A 22,486-nucleotide genomic window follows, 5' to 3' on the forward strand; every position below is an offset into this window, starting at 1 on the left:
ATGTGGTTTGACATTTAGTTATTTTTATTTTCAATCGTGTCACTGAAAAGAACAGAAGCTCAAAAATACCATCTATTTGCTTTTGCTTTAACAAATCGAAATTTCATCAACTACTAATAGAAAAGTTTTATGGCGTCTTGTGTATATATACATGTATGTAGATTGATCTATGATCAGATTATTAAGTAACGAATTTTTATCTCTAAAGAAAGAAATTAGTAACAGTGCCGAAAAAAATTATACGTGACAATGTCAATATTATTACAAATTTAAGGTGTAATAAGATATCCTTATACGACATATGAAAAGAATATCTTTGGATTTTAGCGATAAATTTCATCAAAACTGATCATTCTTTAAAAAATCAACTGTAATTGATCCGCCGGATTTTCAAACAAATTATTTCAGTTGTTTCTACATTTTATCAACAAATCAATTTTTTGTTTTACTTCTTTCGTAAATTTTATTACCTGCTGTTACTTTAATCCAATTTCGTTGGTTTTTTATCTCCAGCAATTATGTAAAGATCTGGATAACAGCCCTATGAGCAAAAAATAGTACGCAACTAAACTAAGCACTTTGCAAGTACTCGTTATATGCACTTCGTTATCCTGCCCTATGACTTCATATTTTTAGTACAGAGCACGATGGAACAAAAAATGTTATATCGAAATATCGTGAACTACTATTAGACCGATTCGATCTTATATAATCGGTTGCATTGGAAAAAAGAGAAAAAAAAAGAAAACTAAACGACAAAGAAATAAAGAGAATCTAGATATTTGAAGAAAATAGAAAGTTCCTTTATCAACTACGTCGATTGTATGTAAAGACTTGTATAATTATTTTGCAGTAGGATTCTTTTCTTGAAAAAATGCACGTATGCGAGTACGTATGCAAAAATAAAAAATTATGACGCGACACAAGAATGTAAGGATCTACATACGGATACTTATTAAAAGCCAACTAAATTACTATATTTTCGTAGTCGAATATACAAACATACATATTTTCGTATAAACTTTGAAAGTTAACAAGATGTACAAAGACATCGCGAACCCATTCAATGGCTAAGTTCTTAATTTCAATATAGGTTACCAAAATGTTGCAACACTGCTTTTTCTTTTATTTCAAGAGGGTTAAATTTAAGTGAATATCGTTAATACACAATCTGTTTTATTAAAAACCAATCCCCTCCATTTCTAGGCTTTTATTCGCTCGAATCAGTGTTGAAAATGATATCAAACAATTTTCATTTCACATCCAATCGAACCTATTTTTACCTATTTTCTAATTCTCTTCAGTATCTACATAAGATGGATCTCGAATCAATGATACCGAAGATAAATTATGACGAAGCTAGCGAGCATGAAAACGATAATAATAATATTAATTATAACGAAGAATTCTTACTGTATAGGAACATTGTGCTTACGTTGGCCTAGCCTCCGAAATCAAGTTTTCAAAATCTGTATTTAAAATACTGTTAAGGATGTAAGCGTTATTATGTTTTTGGACTTATTGACTCAATATAGAATATACTGTCCTTCCAGAACTTGATAATACTGGAAAGCAGAACAATCGAGATTATGGCTTTTCTGAGACATTTTATCAGAATTTATTATTTCGTGTAAACGTTTATAATAATTATAATTTACAATTACGATGATCGATGATAAATACAAATAGAACAACATAACTCGGGACGAGGAAACTAGGAAAATGTAGCGGATGAATATTTGAAATTTGCGATGGCTAGCTTTCTCCACGAGGAGAGAGAGAAAAAGAGAGAGAGAGAGAGAGAGAGAGAGAGTGAGTGAGAGAGAGAGAAATTTTACGAATCGAGATATTATATAATTATTAAAGTGAAGGACAATGTTTTACCATTTGTTGTTATAACACAGTGATAAATATTTCGATAATCAAATCACTAATCTAAACTTTTACAATGATCGAGTAAAAAGTAAATAGAAACGAGAAAATGAATAAAGGAAATGAGCGCAGGAAGGATTCAAATAAGAAAATTACAAAAATTGTACATCACCCCTTCGTAACCCGTAAGAGATCTTCGCTCTCTTTATCTACAAAGTAAATTTACGACGATGTCATTAATAAAAAAAAAAAAAAAGATATATGTATATATACATACTCGAAGATCAAAATATTGAAGGAAAAAGATATATAAATCGATTACAACGAATTAATGCTCCTTGTAGTAACAAGGATATAAGGACAAATGTTGATGGAACGCCGATGGTTTAGGAATTCCAAAAGGGCCAAGGAGAAAGAAAGAGGAATTGAATATTACTAAAGATGCGCTGCGCGAGACCGGTATTAAAGAACAATATATGTAGTTGCCTTCAAAGAATGGTGTCAATTTCCTTTTATAATATCTACCCGAACTCGCTTAACTGGTTCATTTATAGTTGGATTTAAGAAGACTCTCTCGGGAACCATTCTGCATAATTTTATCGTACCATTCTTAGTTCTCAGTCTCTTTTGCATCGGTAACTAATACTTGCGTAAACCGATAGAAAACGCACATTAAAAGGAATAAAATTATCAATCACGGATTCAATCGGTACTTTTCGAACGAAATCGTAATCTACGGATTAGTACTGATTTCCCACGTTGCTATTCGGAATCGATTTTATGGATACCTCTGCAAAATCGACTCGTTTTCGTACTCCAACTTCGTTCATTCATACTCTATTGTGTGTTCAATGCGACAGAAACATGGACACATTAAAAAGTACAACATATTTGGGGAACGTTTACCCACGCAACACACGCTGTAATACCGATAATCGTTATTTGTTTCCATATGGTAAACATTTACGTATATTATTATATGTTTTGTGTCTGTATATGTAAGTCTACGCCTGTGTGTTTAGGGTAAGCGCGCGTATTTTACATACACTTAAAAGTATCCATGCATACGAGACGAAGAATATGTCGAGTTCATTCTACCGAGACAGGTAGATTAGGACCTAATGGAATGGACCGAACCAGAGGCGGATGGTGGATTTCTAAGGATTTCAACCGACTATGTAACAATAGAAACAGAGTAAAAAAGAAACGAAAGCGAACAAATATTTAACGTTTATTTATTTTTAATATTGTAAAAAAGAATGATTGGTTTTAACATAGAAACAAATGGAATTTCGTTTATTCGATCGGCGAAAATTAGGAATTGTTACTTAGAATTTAACTAAGATACAAAACGGACTTGCCATAATTCTCAAATAATTAGAAGTACTTGATTCATACATATATACATGTTAATCCGCCCCTGGACCGAACGTATCCGTTGCATTTGGACGCGATCGATTTATCGTTATCGTTATCGTTTGACTCTTCCCATTTTTAAAATGGCAACGTTCGTCCCTTTTATCAAGGTTTCGTTTGAGCCGATCACAGACCGTTACACGTCTTTGTGATCTGCCGTTTGAATACGTCACCCCGAGATACCAAAAGAAACATGTTGTTTGATAAGTTGTGATGGTTGATGGTATAGGGTCACTATATAGGTGATCGATCAAGATCTATAATGGAGCTTTTATCCGTTAAGGAACAAACGGAAAAAAATTCATTCCGCCAACTTCGCATTTTTCTTTGCATTAACCGAATTCATAGATAATGCTCTGCTTAGAAGAAATTCTGTAAAGTTATTAATATAAATTTGCAAAATAGCAGGATATAACGAATTATCCTCGAACTCTATCGACAAATTTCACGAGATCGATCATGCCGACAAAAAAAGCTGATTATATATATATAATATATATACATGCATACACTCACGCACATACATATATACAAATGAGTATAGATGCTTGCGTACTTGCGTATGTATGTTAAAATTAAGGAGAATATGATTTTTTTTTTACACGCGTACACATAATTTGTTCTCGTTTTCTTTTTTTTCCTTTCGTTTATCATGACATTAGTAATCGAGTTTCCGGTAAATATCTGTTGTATATATATTATTGTGTATAATATATGTATATATATTATAACATATATACGGAAGAGAGGGGAAGAAAGAAAGATAGAAGAGAGGAGAGGAAATGGAGGAGGCGGAGCATAACGAGAGAAAGAGAATCACAGCTTGTGAGAATTATTGTAGTTAAAAATCAGGACAGAAGAAATATCGAGAGAAATTTCTTAAGAGGTAGTCACGTATCGATTGGCTGTTTAAGAAATCAAAATCAAGCGTCCCCTTCCTTCTCAGATATTCACGCGTTAGCAACGGACGGTCATGGCGTACGATGGATAAAAATGCATTCTTAAAGTTATGTGCTTCACTCACCTCGATAATACAGCAACTATGATAAGGACAAAAATTCGAATTTTGAAAAAATATTTAAAAAGAAAAGAGTCGTTTTAAACGTGTCAATTATAAACCATACACACACGGGTACGCGTACACATAAAAAAGATGGAATAGAAAACAGGAAACGAATATGCACACAAAATGTAGTATTCTGTACTCGCGTGCACGCGTGTGTATGCATAAGACTTTTTCGTGTACTACTAACGTGCAATATGTAAAAAGTATTAAATGTAAAAATTAAGTCACCACTGATGTGTTGGAACTTAATAACTTAATGTATTTTTACTCTCCTTTCTCCTCCTGCGTTCTTCCCTTCGTATAATAATATCGTACTTGCTAGACAATGTGAAATTTAATTTAATGACAACTGGATATAATGTAATTAGATTCATGCGTGCTTTTTTCCTTTCACTTCGTTTCTTCTCGAATCTCTGTTTCGTTTAGCGATACTTTAGATGGTAAATAGTGAGCAGATTTGGGAGTAGTGACAGTGTTTCGTGGCTGTTTCTCGCATCCCGCGTCTCATCTGAACAGCGATATCGATACAGGTTTCTGTTTCTACATACCCGTCAAAGACTAGTTTATTCAACATTTTACCTCCATCGGTCACGATTTCGACAGCATCATTTACACCCCGTAATCTACTAGCGATTACCTCTTTCTCTCTTATAACGTTACATATAACATTTTTGTTCTCTTCTATACTCTTCGATACTATCTTTTATACTACCTTATCGTTGTACGATGAGACAGCGTTTGCGAAATTCTCTCTGTCCTTTCCTCTGTTCATCCACAATTTGTTTTCTCCCGTTCTTCCACACAAACACGAGTCAATAACGCTTCCCTCGGATAAACTTGTTGTCAAGAGATCGAGTAACTCTCACGACTCGACCGCTTCCTTTCGTTAAGGGCCGCGCGAGGCGTGGTTACGCAATATCCTACGTTAATTTCGCATAAATTCGCTAATTTTTTCCTTGGCCTTTTGTTGTCTTCTCTTCGTTTCTCTCTCTCTCTCTCTCTCCCTCCCCTTTCTCTCCATCCCCCCTCCCCCTCCTGTCGTAGATCGACACTCCTTTTGAAATTGAATACTCAAATTCAAAACTTTTGACGAGTGGCAATAGCGAGTATATTCAGCGACCGGCACGTGAATCGATCCTTTAGGAAAGGATACGGTCGAGAACGAGATTCTCTCGTGTTCGAGCTTTCGAATCGGGCGTAACAGCTGTGGCGGTGGCATTGGCAGCAGTGTGCGGTCGCGTTAGAACAAAGAGGTCGTGACTTTCGAGGAGGAGATTAAAAAAATAAGGATGCGGAAAAAAGGCGACGTTGCCCTTGCGAATGTGTAATTGAAGAAAGGTGGAAGGAAGTAAGGACGTAAAGAAGGAAGGCAGGAAAGATGAAGAAAAGGATGGGAGAGAGAAAGGATGGGAGGCATAGAGGGCGACATAGAGGGGAAACCCGAAGAGGGATAAGACAGAATAATAAAACGAGGAGTAAGAGCGATAGGATAGTAAAACAGACAAGATAACGAAGATTGTTAAACGGAATGAGAAAAGAATAAAAGTGACAGGGAAGGAGGGACAGGGCAGCGAGGTACGCGAAGGACGAAAGGACAGGCGAATGAATAAATCGATCTCGGGTGGATGGATGGGTGAGCACTTCAAGGGACGGGGGGACGATAGAGAATAGGATGTTCTTATTAGGTTAGAAAGGACTTAAGCTTAGGAAGGTTAGTTATCTCCACCCTCCTGTGCTTCGTCCGCATCGCCCTGCGTGTCACTGGTCCAAAGAGTGAGGTTGTCGCGTAAAAGCTGCATAATTAGCGTGGAATCTTTGTAGCTGTCCTCGTTAAGTGTGTCCAGTTCTGCGATCGCATCATCGAACGCCTAAAACATTTATGCAAACGTTAAACTGGATAAAACGTACATTCCGCGTTCATTTCAATTTACACACACGATTTTATTCAGCAATCGCGCCAGAACTACAGGAACCGCATTCTTTCAATCACGCGAGATCACACATTCGTGCAAAGCATTAACCAATTTCTATTAGAGATAGAAAATGTTACGAACATATACGTATTAAATGCGTATGATGCGGAATGGTTACCGGATACAGTGGAGACTAATTACAGCAATGATCACACCAAATATCGAAGGAGCTTCTTTCTTTCTGTTGTTTTTTTTTATGGGTTAGTATGCACTCAGTAACATAGCATTTACCGCACAGTACCACGACACACTGATGTCAATTGTAAATTATATAAAGTACGTTTATTTGTTTAACCTATGATAGTCATCCAACCAAGCATCAAACTGTCGATTATCCCTAACCTGTTTGGCAAGATGACAGGCTCTAGCCGGAGAATTAATAATTTCGTAATAAAAAACGGAGAAGTTGAGTGCAAGACCGAGCCTGATGGGATGCGTAGGCTGCATTTTTGATTTTGCTATGTCAAACGCTTCTTGATACGCTTTCTGTGAATCCTCGACTACCGCTGCAATGCAAACCGAGAAATCTAAATTATAACTTTCATAAATTTCGAGATAGCGCATAACCTCTGTCGAGGTACATTTGTATAAGTGTATGTGTGTGTGTGTGCGTGTGCGTGTGTGTGTGTGCACGTCGGAATCGGAAGGAATAAAAAATAGGGAGAAGGAACCAATGGAGCGACTATCCAACCCCTGTGCGCAACTAAGTTTCTCGGGTTAAATATTCATACACGAGTTCGATCACGAAGCTTAGAATACACGCCGACAAGTTGTAAAAGTAAAAGCGTCTTCCCATCGAAAGATAAAGTAAAATCATATTTTTGCCTCCACTGCATCACCACCGCCGTCGTCTTTCCTATTGCAACTTTCCACGATTGCTGTGAACACTACCGACATCATCCTCGTTTTTATAAATTATACCTGTTTGGCCAGCTGGCAGGCCTTGTCTGGTGAGTTGATGATCTCGTAATAAAAAACGGAGAAGTTGAGAGCAAGACCGAGCCTGATGGGATGCGTAGGCTGCATTTTTGACTTTGCTATGTCAAACGCTTCTTGGTACGCTTTCTGTGAATCCTCGACTACCGCTGTAATGCAAACCGGGAAATCCATATTACAATTTCTACAAACGTATACATAGAGCGTGACCTCCCTCTATCGCGATATATATGTAAGGGGACCTCGGGATAGGAAGAACGAAGAGGAAACGGGAAAAGAAACGAGCATCCAGCTCGCCTGAATTCTACGCGAACATTTACAGTATTCGTTATGGTGTACGTGAGCGTACTATACGGTTGTGCGAACAAAAAGAAGTCGACCAGAGCTTAGATACACGACAAGTTGGAAAGGTTAAAGTGCCTCTTCCATCACCCCATAAACGATAAAGCGGAATATCATGTTTTTTGCCTCCACTGCATCACCACCATCCTTTCGCATCTTTCCGCGATTGCTGTAAACTCTATTATCGATATGCGTATCAACCCTCGCCTTTGTGAATTATACCTGTTTGGCCAGCTGGCAGGCCTTGTCTGGAGAGTTGAGGATTTCGTAATAGAAAACGGAGAAGTTCAGGGCGAGACCTAGCCTGATCGGGTGGGTAGGCTGCATCTTTGACTTGCTGATTTCGAACGCATCCTGGTATGCCCTCTGACTGTCGTCTACCACGGCTGAATATATTACGTGCAAAATTATCAGCAAAATTTCAATCTTTTCGTAATCGTCGATATTTCGAATTTAACACCGATGGTACCTCGATACATAGTCATCTTTAACGTTTCGCAGATAACGTGACGATGATACCGATACTAATAATAATAATAATATTAATAATAATAATAATAATAATAATAATAATAGTAATAATGACAACAACATAGATACAGAACGATCTGATACACGCTAACCGACATCAATTTACGAAACTCGTAATTCGACTTGTCCGCGTTTCAAACTAATTTCGAAAGAAACGACACCTCTCTCTCTCTCTTGTTTCTGTATGTTATTATGTGAATTTAACATCGAATATACACGAGCGAAATGAAACGTAACAGACGTTTTTGTCATTATCGAGAAAAATATACGGCGTTAAATTCCACCAACGTTTTAGGAACGTTTTTCTGTTCAGGTGTAACGCGTTATACACAGATATTCCGACATAGGACGAGCGTCATGGAATTTTTCAAATCCACTTAAATCTAAGAATATATCAGAGAGTAGTTTCAACGAAGAACACCTGCCGTTGCAGCTGTGCTTCCTTTTTTCTTTTTTTTTTTTTTTTTGAAGTACAACTACGAAGACGGTCACAGGTACGAGAGCATTGTGCGACACCTTTCTATTCGAAGAAAGACGTATATCGATTCTCTCGTACGAATTCAATGTCAGATTACAGACAGTGTATCTTCGATAGTGCAATTACTTTCAAATTACCATGTATCTCAAAGAAACTTTGTAACGCGAGAAAGAAGGAAAAAGAAAGAAAAAAAAAAAGAAAAAACAAAATCTTACGTCGTATTAACGCTTTAGAAGAGCGTCGATGAAAAATCAACTTCGACTAACAGTGATTATTAATCGGAATCGGTAAAGTTGTAGTTGTATAGCTGTTAGTAATTTATCGCATTACCAGATACATACCATTTCTGGTTTCTCCGGTAGCGACTTCTGCGAGATACCTGTAGTAGTCGCCCTTCATCTTGAGGTAGAATACTTTACTCTCGGCATTACTAGCCTTAGGGATCAGGTACTTATCAAGGAGTCCCTGCAATGTTGACAGTGCGATCAATTTTTACATATTTTCCCCTCTATTTAAATATTTACATCGATTTTTTTGTCTATTTATAGGTGATGTCGCGCAAAAATGAAAATCTCCGTTTCCATCGTATATACGCGAGTATACGACGAATATGCCAGTGAGTATTGGGAAACACTCCGGTGCTTTCCGTTTTCCAAACGCTCGTCGCTATAGCGGCTTGAAATATTAAACGCGTTTATGTAAATTTGTTTCGAATATTTGAACACGTCGCATCAAGCTAATCGCTATCAAAGCAAATTCAATCGCGATAAAGAAAGATGTTCTCGCGATTACTGGAACAAGTTTTGTCACGCTCGTTGGACGACGAGAAAAGATCGCAAGACGAGCTATTGGACAAGGAGCCGAGCCGGTGGTAATCAAGCCACGTGAAATCCAAACCGATGAGCGATCTTTGCTTTTGCCAGCCATGGAATACGCAGACGCGACAGAAAGGATCGTTCACCGATGTAAGACGATCCATTTATAAACACCAAAAGCCAGCTACTGCTCCGTGGACGTGTTAAATCTACCATATCAGAATGTTCCGACCAGAATAATGCACGTATCGTAGTTGATCGTGTGCGTCTCATCCACTTAAGAAGGAAATACTCAAACATTTCCCATTTATGTGAATTTCGTTATTCGTCAAATCGAAATTGCATAATAATAATTCGTAATAAAATGTGTAAAAGAGAAGTGAAAAAGGAGGGAATTCTTACCAATACGTCATAACAGATTTCACGCAGCTCCTTCTCAACCTTTTCCCTATATTCCTTGGCCATCTGCTGTTTGCGCTCAGAACCTTCGGTTTTCTGCTCGATGGAGGAGATGACTCGCCACGAGCTACGTCTTGCACCAACGACATTCTTGTACGCTACCGACAACAAGTTCCTTTCCTCGTTCGATAACTCGACTCCTGTTTCGGTGACTGCCTTCATCGCGGCTGCCATATCATCGTACCTTTCTGCCTGCTCGGCGAGCTTTGCACGCTGAACCAATTCCTCCTTATCGACGGACATTGTGTCGGCTAGAAAACAAAAATCTCGATATACAGAGCTAAACAAACAACGAGGCAATTCAGTCAGGCGTAATTGAAAGGACGAAGAAAACATTACTGAAAAGGAAAAGAGAAGAGAAGAGAAGAGGAGAGGAGAGGAGAGGAGAGGAGAGGAGAGGAGAGGAGAGGAGAGGAGAGGAGGTGTGTACATAACGTACATCGACACAGGCGTAACGGTACAACACAGTTGGATTAACTCGCGGCTTCAATGTCGCTGAGTTCCTTTTCTCATCTATCCGGGAGTCGCTGGTACGCGCGTGAGAATAGATTTCACCGACGCGTTTAGAACACAGAGTATGACGTACTCGGGCCGTGCGCGCGTGTGCTTCAACCTAACTGGCCTCGTTCGCACATAGTGTCGCGAGTATTTTCTTCCTTCTTCTTCGAAAAGAAATAGGGAATTTCTTCTTCGAAGCTACAGATGAGCAGATGTTTCGAAAACGCAGTTACATTCTCCTTTTATTCGGTTTGGTAACGGTCATTGACAATGGATTTACCCGAAAGAGAAATTCGGTCTTTCTCAGCCTTGACCATGAACGTCACGTGCACCTTTAGCTCTACACCAAACATTTTTACGTTCTAAATCAAATCGAATTGAATATAATGGATTTCACTGTTTGAATCTACGTTTCTCTTGCGATCAACGACCAATTCAATCGATTTAATGCATAAAACTATTTCACGTTGAAAACTTGAACTTTTAATTAATTTTTCGCTATTTCCAACCATTTTTATCCAATAATATCCATAATAATTATAATACTCTCTTATCACGATTCGTGTCTAGAAATTATGCACTCAACTAACAAATTATTTCCAATGGAATGATGTTATCGCGTGATTATTCCTACCGATTATGTTCAAAACGACACAAGCTGCTGCAAACGTTCCTTTTCCTGTTTCTATTAATACCGGTAGATTTTTATGTTCATTCGATCGATTTTTATCCGTTACATTTTTAAGCAGGATAGAAACGAGTATAACGATTGTGAAATCTTCCATAAAATGATCGATCGATAAGGATCGCGCATAAATGGAAAGAATAAAACTTCAACGACATCTTTACTAACGTGGATATAATCGCATGGTAACGATGAGTCACTGCATCGGACCGCGTTACAACGCCAAACCGTAGTAGGCACACATCTAAACATCTCGACTCCTTTTAACACGTTCTACGACCGTTCGTCGACCGTGCGCGCGCACGCGCACCCGAGATCTTCGGTTTCGTATTTGTACGCGTTTTACCCTACATTCTCGATCTCAACGATCGTTAAGAACATCGATTCATAGATAGAATCAGCGAAAATCATCGACCACGATCAACAGTAACTAGAAAGAATCCATAATATCGGCACGGAGCTTTTATATCAGCTATATCGCATATGGCGCCTGATTCTCCCCCAATGAGTCACGGCGGCAAGGAACATCGTTGTGACGCGACGTAACAGGCAAATCTATATACTTCTCACGCGTACGCGTCGATTACAACTGCATCCAAGAATGAAAGTAATGAATCGCGGATTATACCGGAAACGATACCATCATTTCTCTACGCGTTCCCCTACCGATGTTTAACGACGTTTCCATTTGACTTCAAGCAGAGTCGTTTTCTACTCCCATTCGTATCGATCATCCTCCTTTCTTTCTCGTGCACACAAATAACGCGCAAACTCCGTTCGATTCACGTTTTAAGATTCCAGACGGCTCGAAAAAATCAATTAGCAAAGTAATTTCGAATACGACGATCTATCTCTATACATACGATAAATACGGATTAATCCATCACTTATCGCGATAATAGCAGTAAAAAATTTGGAATTTGCTACAAGAAAATAAAACACGCTGTTCTTATTAACCTACTTCTAATCATAAGCTGAAACGCTGCTATAACATCGATCATTGGTATTCAAAGTAAGTAATTTTAAAAGCTGGAACATGATCGATTTCGTGTATGTGCGATATATGGTAAGTCTTTGTTATTAATTCCTCGAGCGAAATGCATTCTGTGCTACTTAAAGGGGTAACGAACAACGGTGTTTTACGTATCAATCAGTAAACATTTACATCATTGTCATAAAGCAACCATGAAGCAGCTCCTCCCTCCAAACGATTATTCGCAAAGCGGCGCACGCGTATTTTTCATAATTTGCGCATACCCAATTTACGAGTGCGATTCAACGTTGAAAAACAGATGAGCAGTTTTTCGAAACTTGTTTTCTTTTAGTGCGCCTTATCACGCTGGTAAATATAACGACGTAGAAACTGCGTATGAATCGTTATTGTCGCGATCGCCGTTCACATCCATTCATCTAATAGGACTGTTGGGACACGAGAACATTATGTCACCAGAAAAACTACCGTTTTTCTGTAAAAATGTGTATACGGCAATGAAAATTAGACTAAAATTTCTTGTTCGCGTGCTTCCGGTTCGTGGTATTTACTATGAACTATTATAAATCGGATTGGAACATTGCACCATGCAAAAAGATATTCAAGAATACGTTGGCTCACACGACGTTCAAGAAAAACGATTAATCGTAAATCTTATTACAAGATATACATTCATCGAGCATCGTTTTTCACGTTAATGTGTAAATAGTCGATAAAATTATGTACGACGTAAGTAATCACAAGCTGGATTAGTAATCAAATCGAGATTCGATTGAGCATCTCGGAGAAAACATATATCCATGAATCGATATTACAAATTGAATGATACTAAAATGGCAAATTGCGAATCGAACGAGTTAATTTCTTCGAAATTTCGTATCATTTCGTATGGTTGTTATCATTGGTCGATTATTCGACAAGTAGCACGATCCGCGTGACGGTAGATAGACGGAAGGTCAAGCAGCCAAATTCTTCTTCGAAGAAACCCGGACGGAAATATTAAACCGGTAGGTGTATTCAACGTCCTATATTTAATCGCGCGCAATCACCTGGCTTTAGGTTAGCAGAGACTCGGCGACACTGTTGCCGGATCTACACGAGAACTAATGAGAAATCCCACGTTGCCAGTGAAATATTTCCGGCGCAAATTTTTCAACCGGATCGCGAATGAAACGTGACGAAATACATACAACTGTTTGTTCGAACTAACCGATATAAATTCTACGTCTACTTCTCTTGGTCAAACCTACTTCGATAAACGATACGAGCGATTAACGCGAAATACATATTTCGTGCTTCTTTTACAATTTCTTCATACCCTTATCTTTCTTCTTTCAAATGCCATAACGATTCTTACAATTCATCTCGTATTAACTTTGCATTTGGTCCTAAATAGGTCCCCATTGGCCGACCCCATCCATTACCTACCACGACTAATCCCACATTGCATTAAAAATCTCGAAAATGAAATAACTTATATGATATGATCACCAAAAAGCGATAATTTCAGTCACTGAGATGAATACTAGTGAAGATGTCGCACGGATCGAAAAACGTGACATCTCTGTCACGTTGATAAAAATACGAATTTTATCGGCCGATTCTCATTTATCTATGTCTATCTATATCTCGTTATATTACGCGTTATATTCTGTACGATAAATTACGATTCTGTTAACGTACATTACGCTTACTTTAAATCGTTATTTTTCGCATTTAAACACATTAGCCAAAATTGATAAACTAAAGAAACAAGAGGAAACGAGGAGGTTTAATAAAATTTTACCAGTTGCCACACGAATACGTTTCAAGAGGTAGAAAAAGACATTCAATTTAGACACGCAAAGTGGTAGCTTCCGTGGGAGGTGAGGAGTAAAACTGACGCTGTCAGGCCGAAGGTCAAACGCGCGAAACGCTTTGAAATAAAAAAAATTGTGTACATTTATCATGAATGATTTGAGGTTATGCTCGACGTAGTCGCGTATCTCAGCCGAAGAGGGAGCAGTCAAACGGAGCGCCACGGCGCTACTTTCACGAAGCGAGAGCGAAATTCCTTGTCTACGCTCTCTCCCTCTGTCTTTCTCTCTCTCCCTCTCTCTCTCCTTAGTTAACACGCCCCGTCCTCGAAGCGTTCACAACCGCTTCATGTCGCGATATGGACTTGAACAAGCCGAGGACAAAGAAACCAACAACGGGAACACCTTGCTTCCGGCGAAAAACGAATCGGCGTCATTGCGGAGACCGCGCCGATTCACTTCGATTCTACTGCGTCGCAGTATTATACCGCAGAGATCGATAACCGATTCACTCTCCTTGACTCGTTAGTTTAATCGTAGGAAAACGCGACACAAAGCGAAATTTCCAGCACATTCTCGAAATACTAATACGGCCTGCAAGAAGGAGGTTCGAATAAAGGAGATACGGAAGCAATCACTTGTGCCTTGGCATGCATGGCAAAGAACGAAGTCAAACGAAAAAGATAAAAAAAAAAACTAAATAGGTAGAAAATAATTAGAGATTTAAGTAAATCGAGAGAGAAACTCGAAAGATAGAGCAGAAAAGTAAATGCGAGACATAGACTTATAGAAAAGAAGCAGAGCAACGAATCGTCGCAGTCTTACCTATATTTAAAGTCTTTTGTACAATAAATACTTAAATAAATATACGATCAGCGTATTCCGTAGTTTCGCGTAAAATCGGGAGGGGGGCCGAAAACTGACTAGACTCTCGGTACTGCTAGTTCTTTTTTGTTCAGGGGGGTAAAGAGCGAGAGCGTATTACGCGGAGAAACTACGCCGGGTCTTTTTCCTCAGTCACTCAGTTACGGTACCACACATCCCTCAGTGACCACTCCCGCACGACTGAGCCGGCAACGCTGCTCGTGGTGGGGACTCGGCGCGCCTCGTGCCCGGACTCGTCCGCATTCGGTTTTACTCGTCCTAGGTCGGTTTCCCTCGGTTTCCTTCGTGACCGAGCCGAAGTATTGATCGGTTCGCCCAGCATGGCCGGCTTGAAAGGTTGGGTGGGGCAGTGGCGCACGGTTGTCCCTGTCCCGGGACGCCAGCCATGGAATACGATGCGTAGCGTCGTATTGCGCTGCGCTACGCAGCGCTACGCGTTATATATTCTGCATATATACTTTCAATATCTCTTTCGCATGCATTCTATATCATTGCTCTTTCTTTTTTCATTCCTTTCCTTTCCCTTCCCTTCTCCTCTCTTCTCTTCTCTTGTAGTTTCTTTTCTTTCTTCCTGCCTCATATCCCTTCAAACTTGTTTTCTCGAATTAAATCAATCGGATAGGTACATCCTTTTCTCCATCGCTTTTTACGTCAAGTCCACTTCTCTCATACTTTTTATTTTTCGTTAATTACGCTGTATAAGTTACCAAAATGTTATTTTCCATGGTTGTTTCGAATCAGTGAAAAATTGAAATCGTGAAAAGTCGTAATAATTTTTTATCGATGTGTTATATATGTACATATATATTTTCACGTATATATTAACGTTTCATACGTTTATTTGTATGCATAATTAATTGCATTTATATAATTATTACGATACTTTTAGAAAAAACACTTCGAAAAGATTCGAATGACGAAACCATTTTCCATTTTAATAAAAATGTATGCGAACAGTGAAAATTGAACTTGCGCGTAAAATCAAATCCTCAACGTGACGCGAAAACACGTGTATCATCACGTGATACGCAGTTCTTGCCGGCGAATCATTTTGAAAATATACGATGTATCAAATAAACATCCAAAGATATCGATTGATTTCTATTTTCATTTTAAATGAAACTACTTTTCGTCGTATGGTTCGCCAACTCGTAGCCTAAGTACGTAAACGTAAAATCAATTGCAGTACGTATTAAACGGTAAAACGGCATTCCGCAAAATCTTCTGGCCTCGAGGTTCGCTCTTTTCAATAATTTCTGAATTTTCATACAGATTCACGTCACGAACGCAGGTGCATATATTTTGATTTTTTTCCGGTAAATCTACAATATATGAGGTGAAAAAAGAGGGAGAGAGAAGGAGAAGACAAGCAGGAAAAAAAGACAAATTAAAAATAGGAATGCATTTGGTTCGATAAGGAAAAAAAGACAAATGTGGACGATTCGTATCAACGAGAATACGAGTATAGAAAAAGTGGTAATTATGTAGAATACAATGGTTGTATCGAGAAGACGCGTACAAGAAGAGGTAGGTAGTTTTCGTCTCCTTTACTCTTTAGCTGGTTGGCGAAGCTAAAATGAAATATTGATCTGCGGAGGCGCGCGCAACCCCTGCAACCGACCCGCCCTTCTGCCTTGGCCACCATTTTCCATTGCTCACCCCCACCTCTGCTAATGCCGTTTTGCCATTCTTTGCCGAATCTTGTAGAAATAGGGTATTTATTTCGACCAATTGTTTCTGAGAAATTTTTTGGTAAAAGAAACAGATAAACCGATAATATAGTTCGTGGCTGAATCATTCAACCGTGCATTAAATCGTAATGCTTCTTTGTCCTAAGCGTTGTACCGTTTTTCATAGTTCTTTTACAACGAAGCAACCTCTGGCTTCCATTTCGCGATCATCATACACTTGTAGGAACAATCTTCCTATCCTTTAATTAAGACAACGTAACCTTGAGCTGCTTGCGATCCTTTAAACTCTTCTCTTTCAAACGATCAAACTTTCGACATTTGAAAGCTATGCGATCAGACATCACTAGCTGTCGTTTAGCATCTAACATTGTTATTCGCACTTTCACTGGCCATAACAGGCAGTCCAAATACCTATCATAAACCAATCGAAAGCAGAGTAGCATCAAGCTAATTGTCTTTGGCAATCCTTAAAATGAGTCGCCTTTGACATGCTTGCTCTTACACATTGACGATGACCAAAGAAACGAGTCGCAACGAGTCGATCGATAGTAATCGAGAAAATAAGAGACAAGTTCAAGCGTTACGTTTTCGTTTGATTCTTTCGTCGATTTATCATTGCTTGTTATTAGTGGTAGGTAGCGTATCGATACCACTGAATTTAACGTTTGAACGTTTCATACGAAACGACAGGTAATTCGATGGCAAACAATGAAGTAAAATAGTAGCTCCGCATGCATAACGTAAGTACGTTGATACAAACATGAGAGAGAAACAGATGGGCAACGCGTGAACTTGCCGTCTCGATTCGACCGTCTTCTTATTGCACGTAATAGAAACTCGGTAGCAAATACGAAGGAATTCTTCTAATTTCGAATCCATAGCGGTAAGACGTTGAGAAGTAGCGAAGTAATTTAGTTACTGTCATTACGACTCTATCGATATCACTCTTCGTACAGTGCGAAACAACAAGAGATTAGATTTCACGCTTTCGATTCGTACGGCACGAAGTATGTAATATTCCGATAAACACGTTAGATTCGAAAGGACATTATAGAATAATACGATATGCGATAAGCGTGAAATAAATTGCATCATAGACTGTGCAGTAGAGCGAGCGAACGTGGGTATGGTTGACAACCGTTGGAAGATCGGGTGAAATAAGTTGCGACGGACTGCGCATCAAGGTGCGTATAGTGATGCACGGTGTTACGTGAAGCACAGTGCGTGTCAAACGTTTAAGAGCGCGCGATATTACCGAAGAGAGCAAGTCGTTCGACGAGCGTCATGCGAGCGCGGTAACTGCAAGAACTTCGCAATTTTCGATTTCCAGATGACAAACCAGCTTATTCACGAGTGACTTCTTTTAGATTAAATTCAGCCGAAATATGTAAGAGGGATACGGTTAAACGATATCGCTGCTTTTTCTCTGTTCCGCGTTTGCAGACGGGCAAATATTTGACGCAGAAACGAGCGGTTTTTCGCAGCACGTCGGTAGCAACCGATAAGGCAAAAGAGCTCGTTTGATCGTCGGTCGGCCATGAACGAGTTTCTCGTTTCACGCGAAGAACCAACTTGAATACGCCTTTTCGAGAATAGATGATCGATATAAACGTATCGAATGAAACGAAGAAAAAAGAGAGAAGTGCAGGCCATCGAGGATAGAGGAAGCGTAACTGTTACGACACTGACCTTGTACAGGTGGACCGGCTTAAAACTGTCCTCGTATTTTTCAAGCTTCGTCGTGCCTAACGAAATTCTCCATTACCTCGTCGCGTCGTCGAGGCACCGGGCGTAGTCGCCAGACTCGAGGATATTTCGTTATTGATTTTCAATAGTATATGCACCATGCTATTTTTATTGCTGTGTTCTACAAGATTTGATAATATATCGAGAAACCAACGAGTAGGAACGATGAGCGAGCAAAGTGCGAGTTATAGGTACGTGAGAAAGCGTAAGAAACATTTGTATTTACGACGCAATGCAAATAAAACGATGGTAGTGGAGAGCCGTGTCAACGCGCCAGACATCGGCAACCAGTTTCCGATTGAAATGCGTATAAAGGGCGAGCTTTTGCGAACCATCAACAACGCGTACTACAGGTGGTAGAGCGTACGGATAACGTGTAGGCGTGATATTTCAGCTGCTTCTATATTTTTTCGACTCTCATCTCCAACCAGGTGTATCTCTGCTCCCTTCGAACAAGTTCAACTCGATGATTTCCACCATCTATTCGACGAAATCCACATTCTCCGTTGCTTCTTCCTTGACCATCTTGCTGTTATTCCCATGACTTACGTTTAATTTTACAATTAAGGGAAAACGAAAAGAAGGAAGAAAAGGGTGAACCATGTGAAAAACTCGTGCTTATTTAACACGCTGTTATTGCCGGTGTTCGAATGGCTAACTCGGGCAACAGACGTAGCAAGTGCGTGCTTGTACCGCTGCCATTCACTCGTCTTCTAATACACGCGTCTTCCGTTACGCTCGATATTTTCATTCACCTACGACGAAATCTTATGCCAACTTGAGTTCATCGAGCACACCAACGAGGTGGGGGAAAGGTTGACTGCAACGGGTCAGACTTCTTTCGACTTTTATGCTACTCTACTACTAGCTTCTTCTAGTTTCACGTTCGACCACACACACACACGTACACGCGCACGCGCGCGTCCGCACGCAAAAGTTGTCGATAAAAGGGATAAAATCGCAAACGCTCCTGCCGCATTACGATTTATACAAACCGAATAGTTTCCGTACCAAAACGATCCGCCTCGACAAATCGATCACTAGATTTATGATTCAGATCCTATCAACTAGATCCTATCAAACGTACGAAAAGTTATCGAACCGGACACGTTACTCGTCTCAGACTATCAGCAAAAATCAGATCCGATTATTCTTGAAAAAATCGAGCAAAAAACATCGTGCGCAATTGGTATTTACGTTAGAGGTGGCGTGCGTACATTCGAAGAAACGAAACACAGCGCCAGCTATACAGGATGAACTCGCGCGAGTTTCTGCGTCAGCCGTCTTGGAATAGCGAATGATGTCAAGCTCGCTGCTTCGATTCGGTTCAGCTCGTTCGTTCACGAGTTGGCCGGATACACACGATACTTCGCGATACATTCGCTGAATCGAGAGGATCTTTCGAAACTTTGAAACTCTATAATACCGACTAGTCGAATCGATATATCGACGTTACTGAAACATCATTAGCTACAAGAACAAAAGATAATATGCGACGCTTGCTCGAACGTCTTAGACTCGGGCAACCAATTTGGAGACGTTTGAAAACATGGTAACGTAGGAACGATACGAAAAAGCGAATAGTGCAAACTGCTGCAAGCACACCTATGCTAATAAAAAACCTCTACGATTATATCTTCTTATCGTCAATAACTCGCAAATAACGTCGATATTTTGCGGAAGGATGCTTAACATAAACAATTACGTAAAAATATTTCCGAATGAATAAACAAGCGTGTCACTCGAATAAAACTAATAATTTCATCGAAAGTCTGTCTAGTTGATTCTTTTTAAACAAAAGAAAACACCACTCGATTTAGTCGTTAGCAGTAAAGAGAATGTAGAAAAGTTCAGATGCGATCACTCGTCAAAATGGCAATACGATCGTGAACAACGATTAAAGAGACACGCGACGTTCTTGTCGTATCCAAGATACCTTATTAATCGGTAAAATTCAATTTCCGACCGTACACGATACTCGTACCATACACACTTCCACAAATTTCGATCGCAGCCACAAAGTGTTATACCTATGGTCCGTCCATAGAACCATAAAATCGATAGCTGACTACCCGTTCGATAACGCGTTTAATTACCGTTTTCTCTCATTGACAGTTGTCCTTGATATATAACACTACATGTAACAACACGACCACCGAGACTTTCTTCAACCTCTAACAAGCAAGAACTTGTTTGTTTTTAACCGACTAGTTTTAGCCGTTTAGTTTATAGCGTCACGTTAAAAGAACGAACAATGGTAGATAAGGGTAGCGTTCAGCAAGAACAACCCCCTGCTACTGCTCGATCAAATTCTTGAGCATACCGATCAACAACTCGAGACCGCACGCATACTCGCCAATTTATTATTACTTATAAACTTAGCGCGACAACTATCATTCGAAGCTTTTCTCGCGTTATTTCGGGGGTTTTCATTTCAAATTCGAACTTACAATAGTTGCACGCCAAATTACCGAATTATGGAAAGAAAAAAATAAGAGAAAGGTGGGAATGATGATCGAACGAAGGGACGGTCAGACTGGAAAAAAGAAGGAGTAGAACGTTGACATGAATCGATAGAATTACCGTGCCAACGATGTTTACGACTTTTCCAATAAATTTAGAAATGGAATGGAAAACACCTTGAAATAACAAAATGGCAAACTTATGAAACACATCACCTATATGATAACGAGCGAGCCTTAATAAGTAAGCTTACGGGAACGAAAATCTGTCGTCGGTACTATCGTCATCGCCATCGTCATTGTTGACCTTGGCAAAAGCAGTAAACTTTATCTCAATTCGAGTTGTTCGATGACCGAGAAAGAGTAAAAGAAAGATGCGAGAAAGGGAATTCACGGTCCTCCACTACGAACAAATGCCTAAGTACCTTCTACTAAAATTGCCGTTCACAAAAAATGAGAGATAATTCGCTATAATAAACTAATTCAAGAGAGAAGGTAGAGAATGGCGCGTTACTGCGTCCAATCTTTTTCGTGGAAATACTTTACGGAACTGAATGACGTACTACATATTTTGAGAAAAATGGACGATTATGAACTGCGCGCGTGTTATGTCGGTCAATAATGAGACAGTACATAAATTTATACATAACCTAACGCACGGGAACTAAAATCGAATGTTACTATTGATGGATACCTATATTACGTATATGGACTTGGGTGTTTATCAGGCAAGATGTGTCGACGCAATATCGAAAGCACGATGATCGGTTCACCTGTCAAAGGGCGTGTGCTCGGCACAACGCCTTTACGAAGATGGAAAGCGCGTGTCGTGCTTTAACACGATTTCAAGCGGAAGCAGGCCAAATACATATTGTACGCGAGAGAACAAGCTAAATCTACTACGCAATGTATCTCCGATTTCTCCGAACCATATAAGGGATCAAATATTGCAAGCAAATATTAGTTGTAACATCGATCCAACACTTACGCGGTTAGTTGTCATATCAAGAAATTCCTATGTTCGATGAAAACAACTGCCAATACGTTAACTATCGTGTAGGTATACGGTAGAGCGAGATTTGAAACTAATTATTTTTTCGATTCTTTTTAAGCATAAAATGTATAATTTCATCACCAACTATACAACTAAGATGGCGGCAATTATCTTGTTCGTTAGGGCTGTCGCGTCGCGTGCGTCGCATCCGCTGTGAGCGGCAAGTGACTACCTTCAGACCACCTTTTTATCGTACTGGAATCTAACGAACTTTATTAAAATGATAATTCGTTCGATAAACGAAACGATATGATGACGTACATCAAACGAGAACGAGTCGAAATGAACGATTTCGACTACGAAAATGTAATAAAACGACCAAGTTACAAGTTATTTCGAGCAACTTGTGAAAAAGATCAGGCGACTGCATGGCTACGGGGTCTACACGATCCGCGTTCAATTACACTTCGTATTATTTACGGGCGATATTTTAAAAGACATTGCGTGCAATGACCTCTGCTTCACTTGTACACACGCATATAATTACGTTTGAAAAAAGACTCACCTTTAGAGTGTTACAAACGGCCTAGAAAGTCGAGGCTTCGGCGTATTCAACGGCTCCCGTCCACTACGATCTCACAGAGTGCACTGGCGCAACGAGCGGAAGCCGCCATCTTGAACTGCATTCACTTGACGCTTTCCGTCCGTTCGAAATACACTTCTTTACCATTCCCGCCTTTTCTCAACTCTATCGACAAACTATTAATTCGCTTGTGTGCATTTGACAACATCAATTATTTTACATTTTTCCAAATATCTTTGCTATTCCTATGCTTCCTTTAAAATTCTG

General features: G+C 39.4%; 1 protein-coding gene across 7 annotated transcripts; it reads right to left on the reverse strand.

Moving 5' to 3' along the window:
- Window positions 1-955: 955 nt before the first annotated feature.
- On the reverse strand, window positions 956-22,343 carry LOC117209345 (14-3-3 protein zeta). Of its 7 annotated transcripts, none has more exons than XM_033451292.1 (5): window positions 21,631-21,654; window positions 9,832-10,139; window positions 8,956-9,079; window positions 7,828-7,991; window positions 956-6,222 (listed from the first exon to the last, which is right to left on the reverse strand). In XM_033451292.1, exons 2-5 carry the CDS (start codon window positions 10,129-10,131, stop codon window positions 6,067-6,069), a joined length of 744 nt encoding a protein of 247 aa, XP_033307183.1. In that variant the 5' UTR covers window positions 10,132-10,139; window positions 21,631-21,654; the 3' UTR covers window positions 956-6,066. The 7 variants fall into 7 exon arrangements, with proteins under 7 accessions (XP_033307183.1, XP_033307187.1, XP_033307185.1 ...); XM_033451296.1 differs by lacking the exons at window positions 7,828-7,991; window positions 21,631-21,654 and adding exons at window positions 6,670-6,833; window positions 14,684-14,950; XM_033451294.1 differs by lacking the exons at window positions 7,828-7,991; window positions 21,631-21,654 and adding exons at window positions 7,249-7,412; window positions 14,684-14,950.
- Window positions 22,344-22,486: the final 143 nt, after the last annotated feature.

Source organism: Bombus bifarius, unplaced genomic scaffold (genome assembly GCF_011952205.1).
Source record: "Bombus bifarius isolate JDL3187 unplaced genomic scaffold, Bbif_JDL3187 scf7180000008176, whole genome shotgun sequence".
Classification (NCBI taxonomy): domain Eukaryota; kingdom Metazoa; phylum Arthropoda; class Insecta; order Hymenoptera; family Apidae; genus Bombus; species Bombus bifarius.

Coding starts and splice junctions, on each gene's coding strand:
- LOC117209345 (XM_033451292.1), bottom strand. CDS start 10,131: ATGTCCGTCGATAAGGAGGAATTGGTTCAGCGTGCAAAGCTCGCCGAG. Junction 9,080..9,831: donor AAATCTGTTATGACGTATTG/GTAAGAATTCCC, acceptor TCAACATTGCAG/GGACTCCTTGATAAGTACCT. Junction 7,992..8,955: donor TACCGGAGAAACCAGAAATG/GTATGTATCTGG, acceptor TAATATATTCAG/CCGTGGTAGACGACAGTCAG.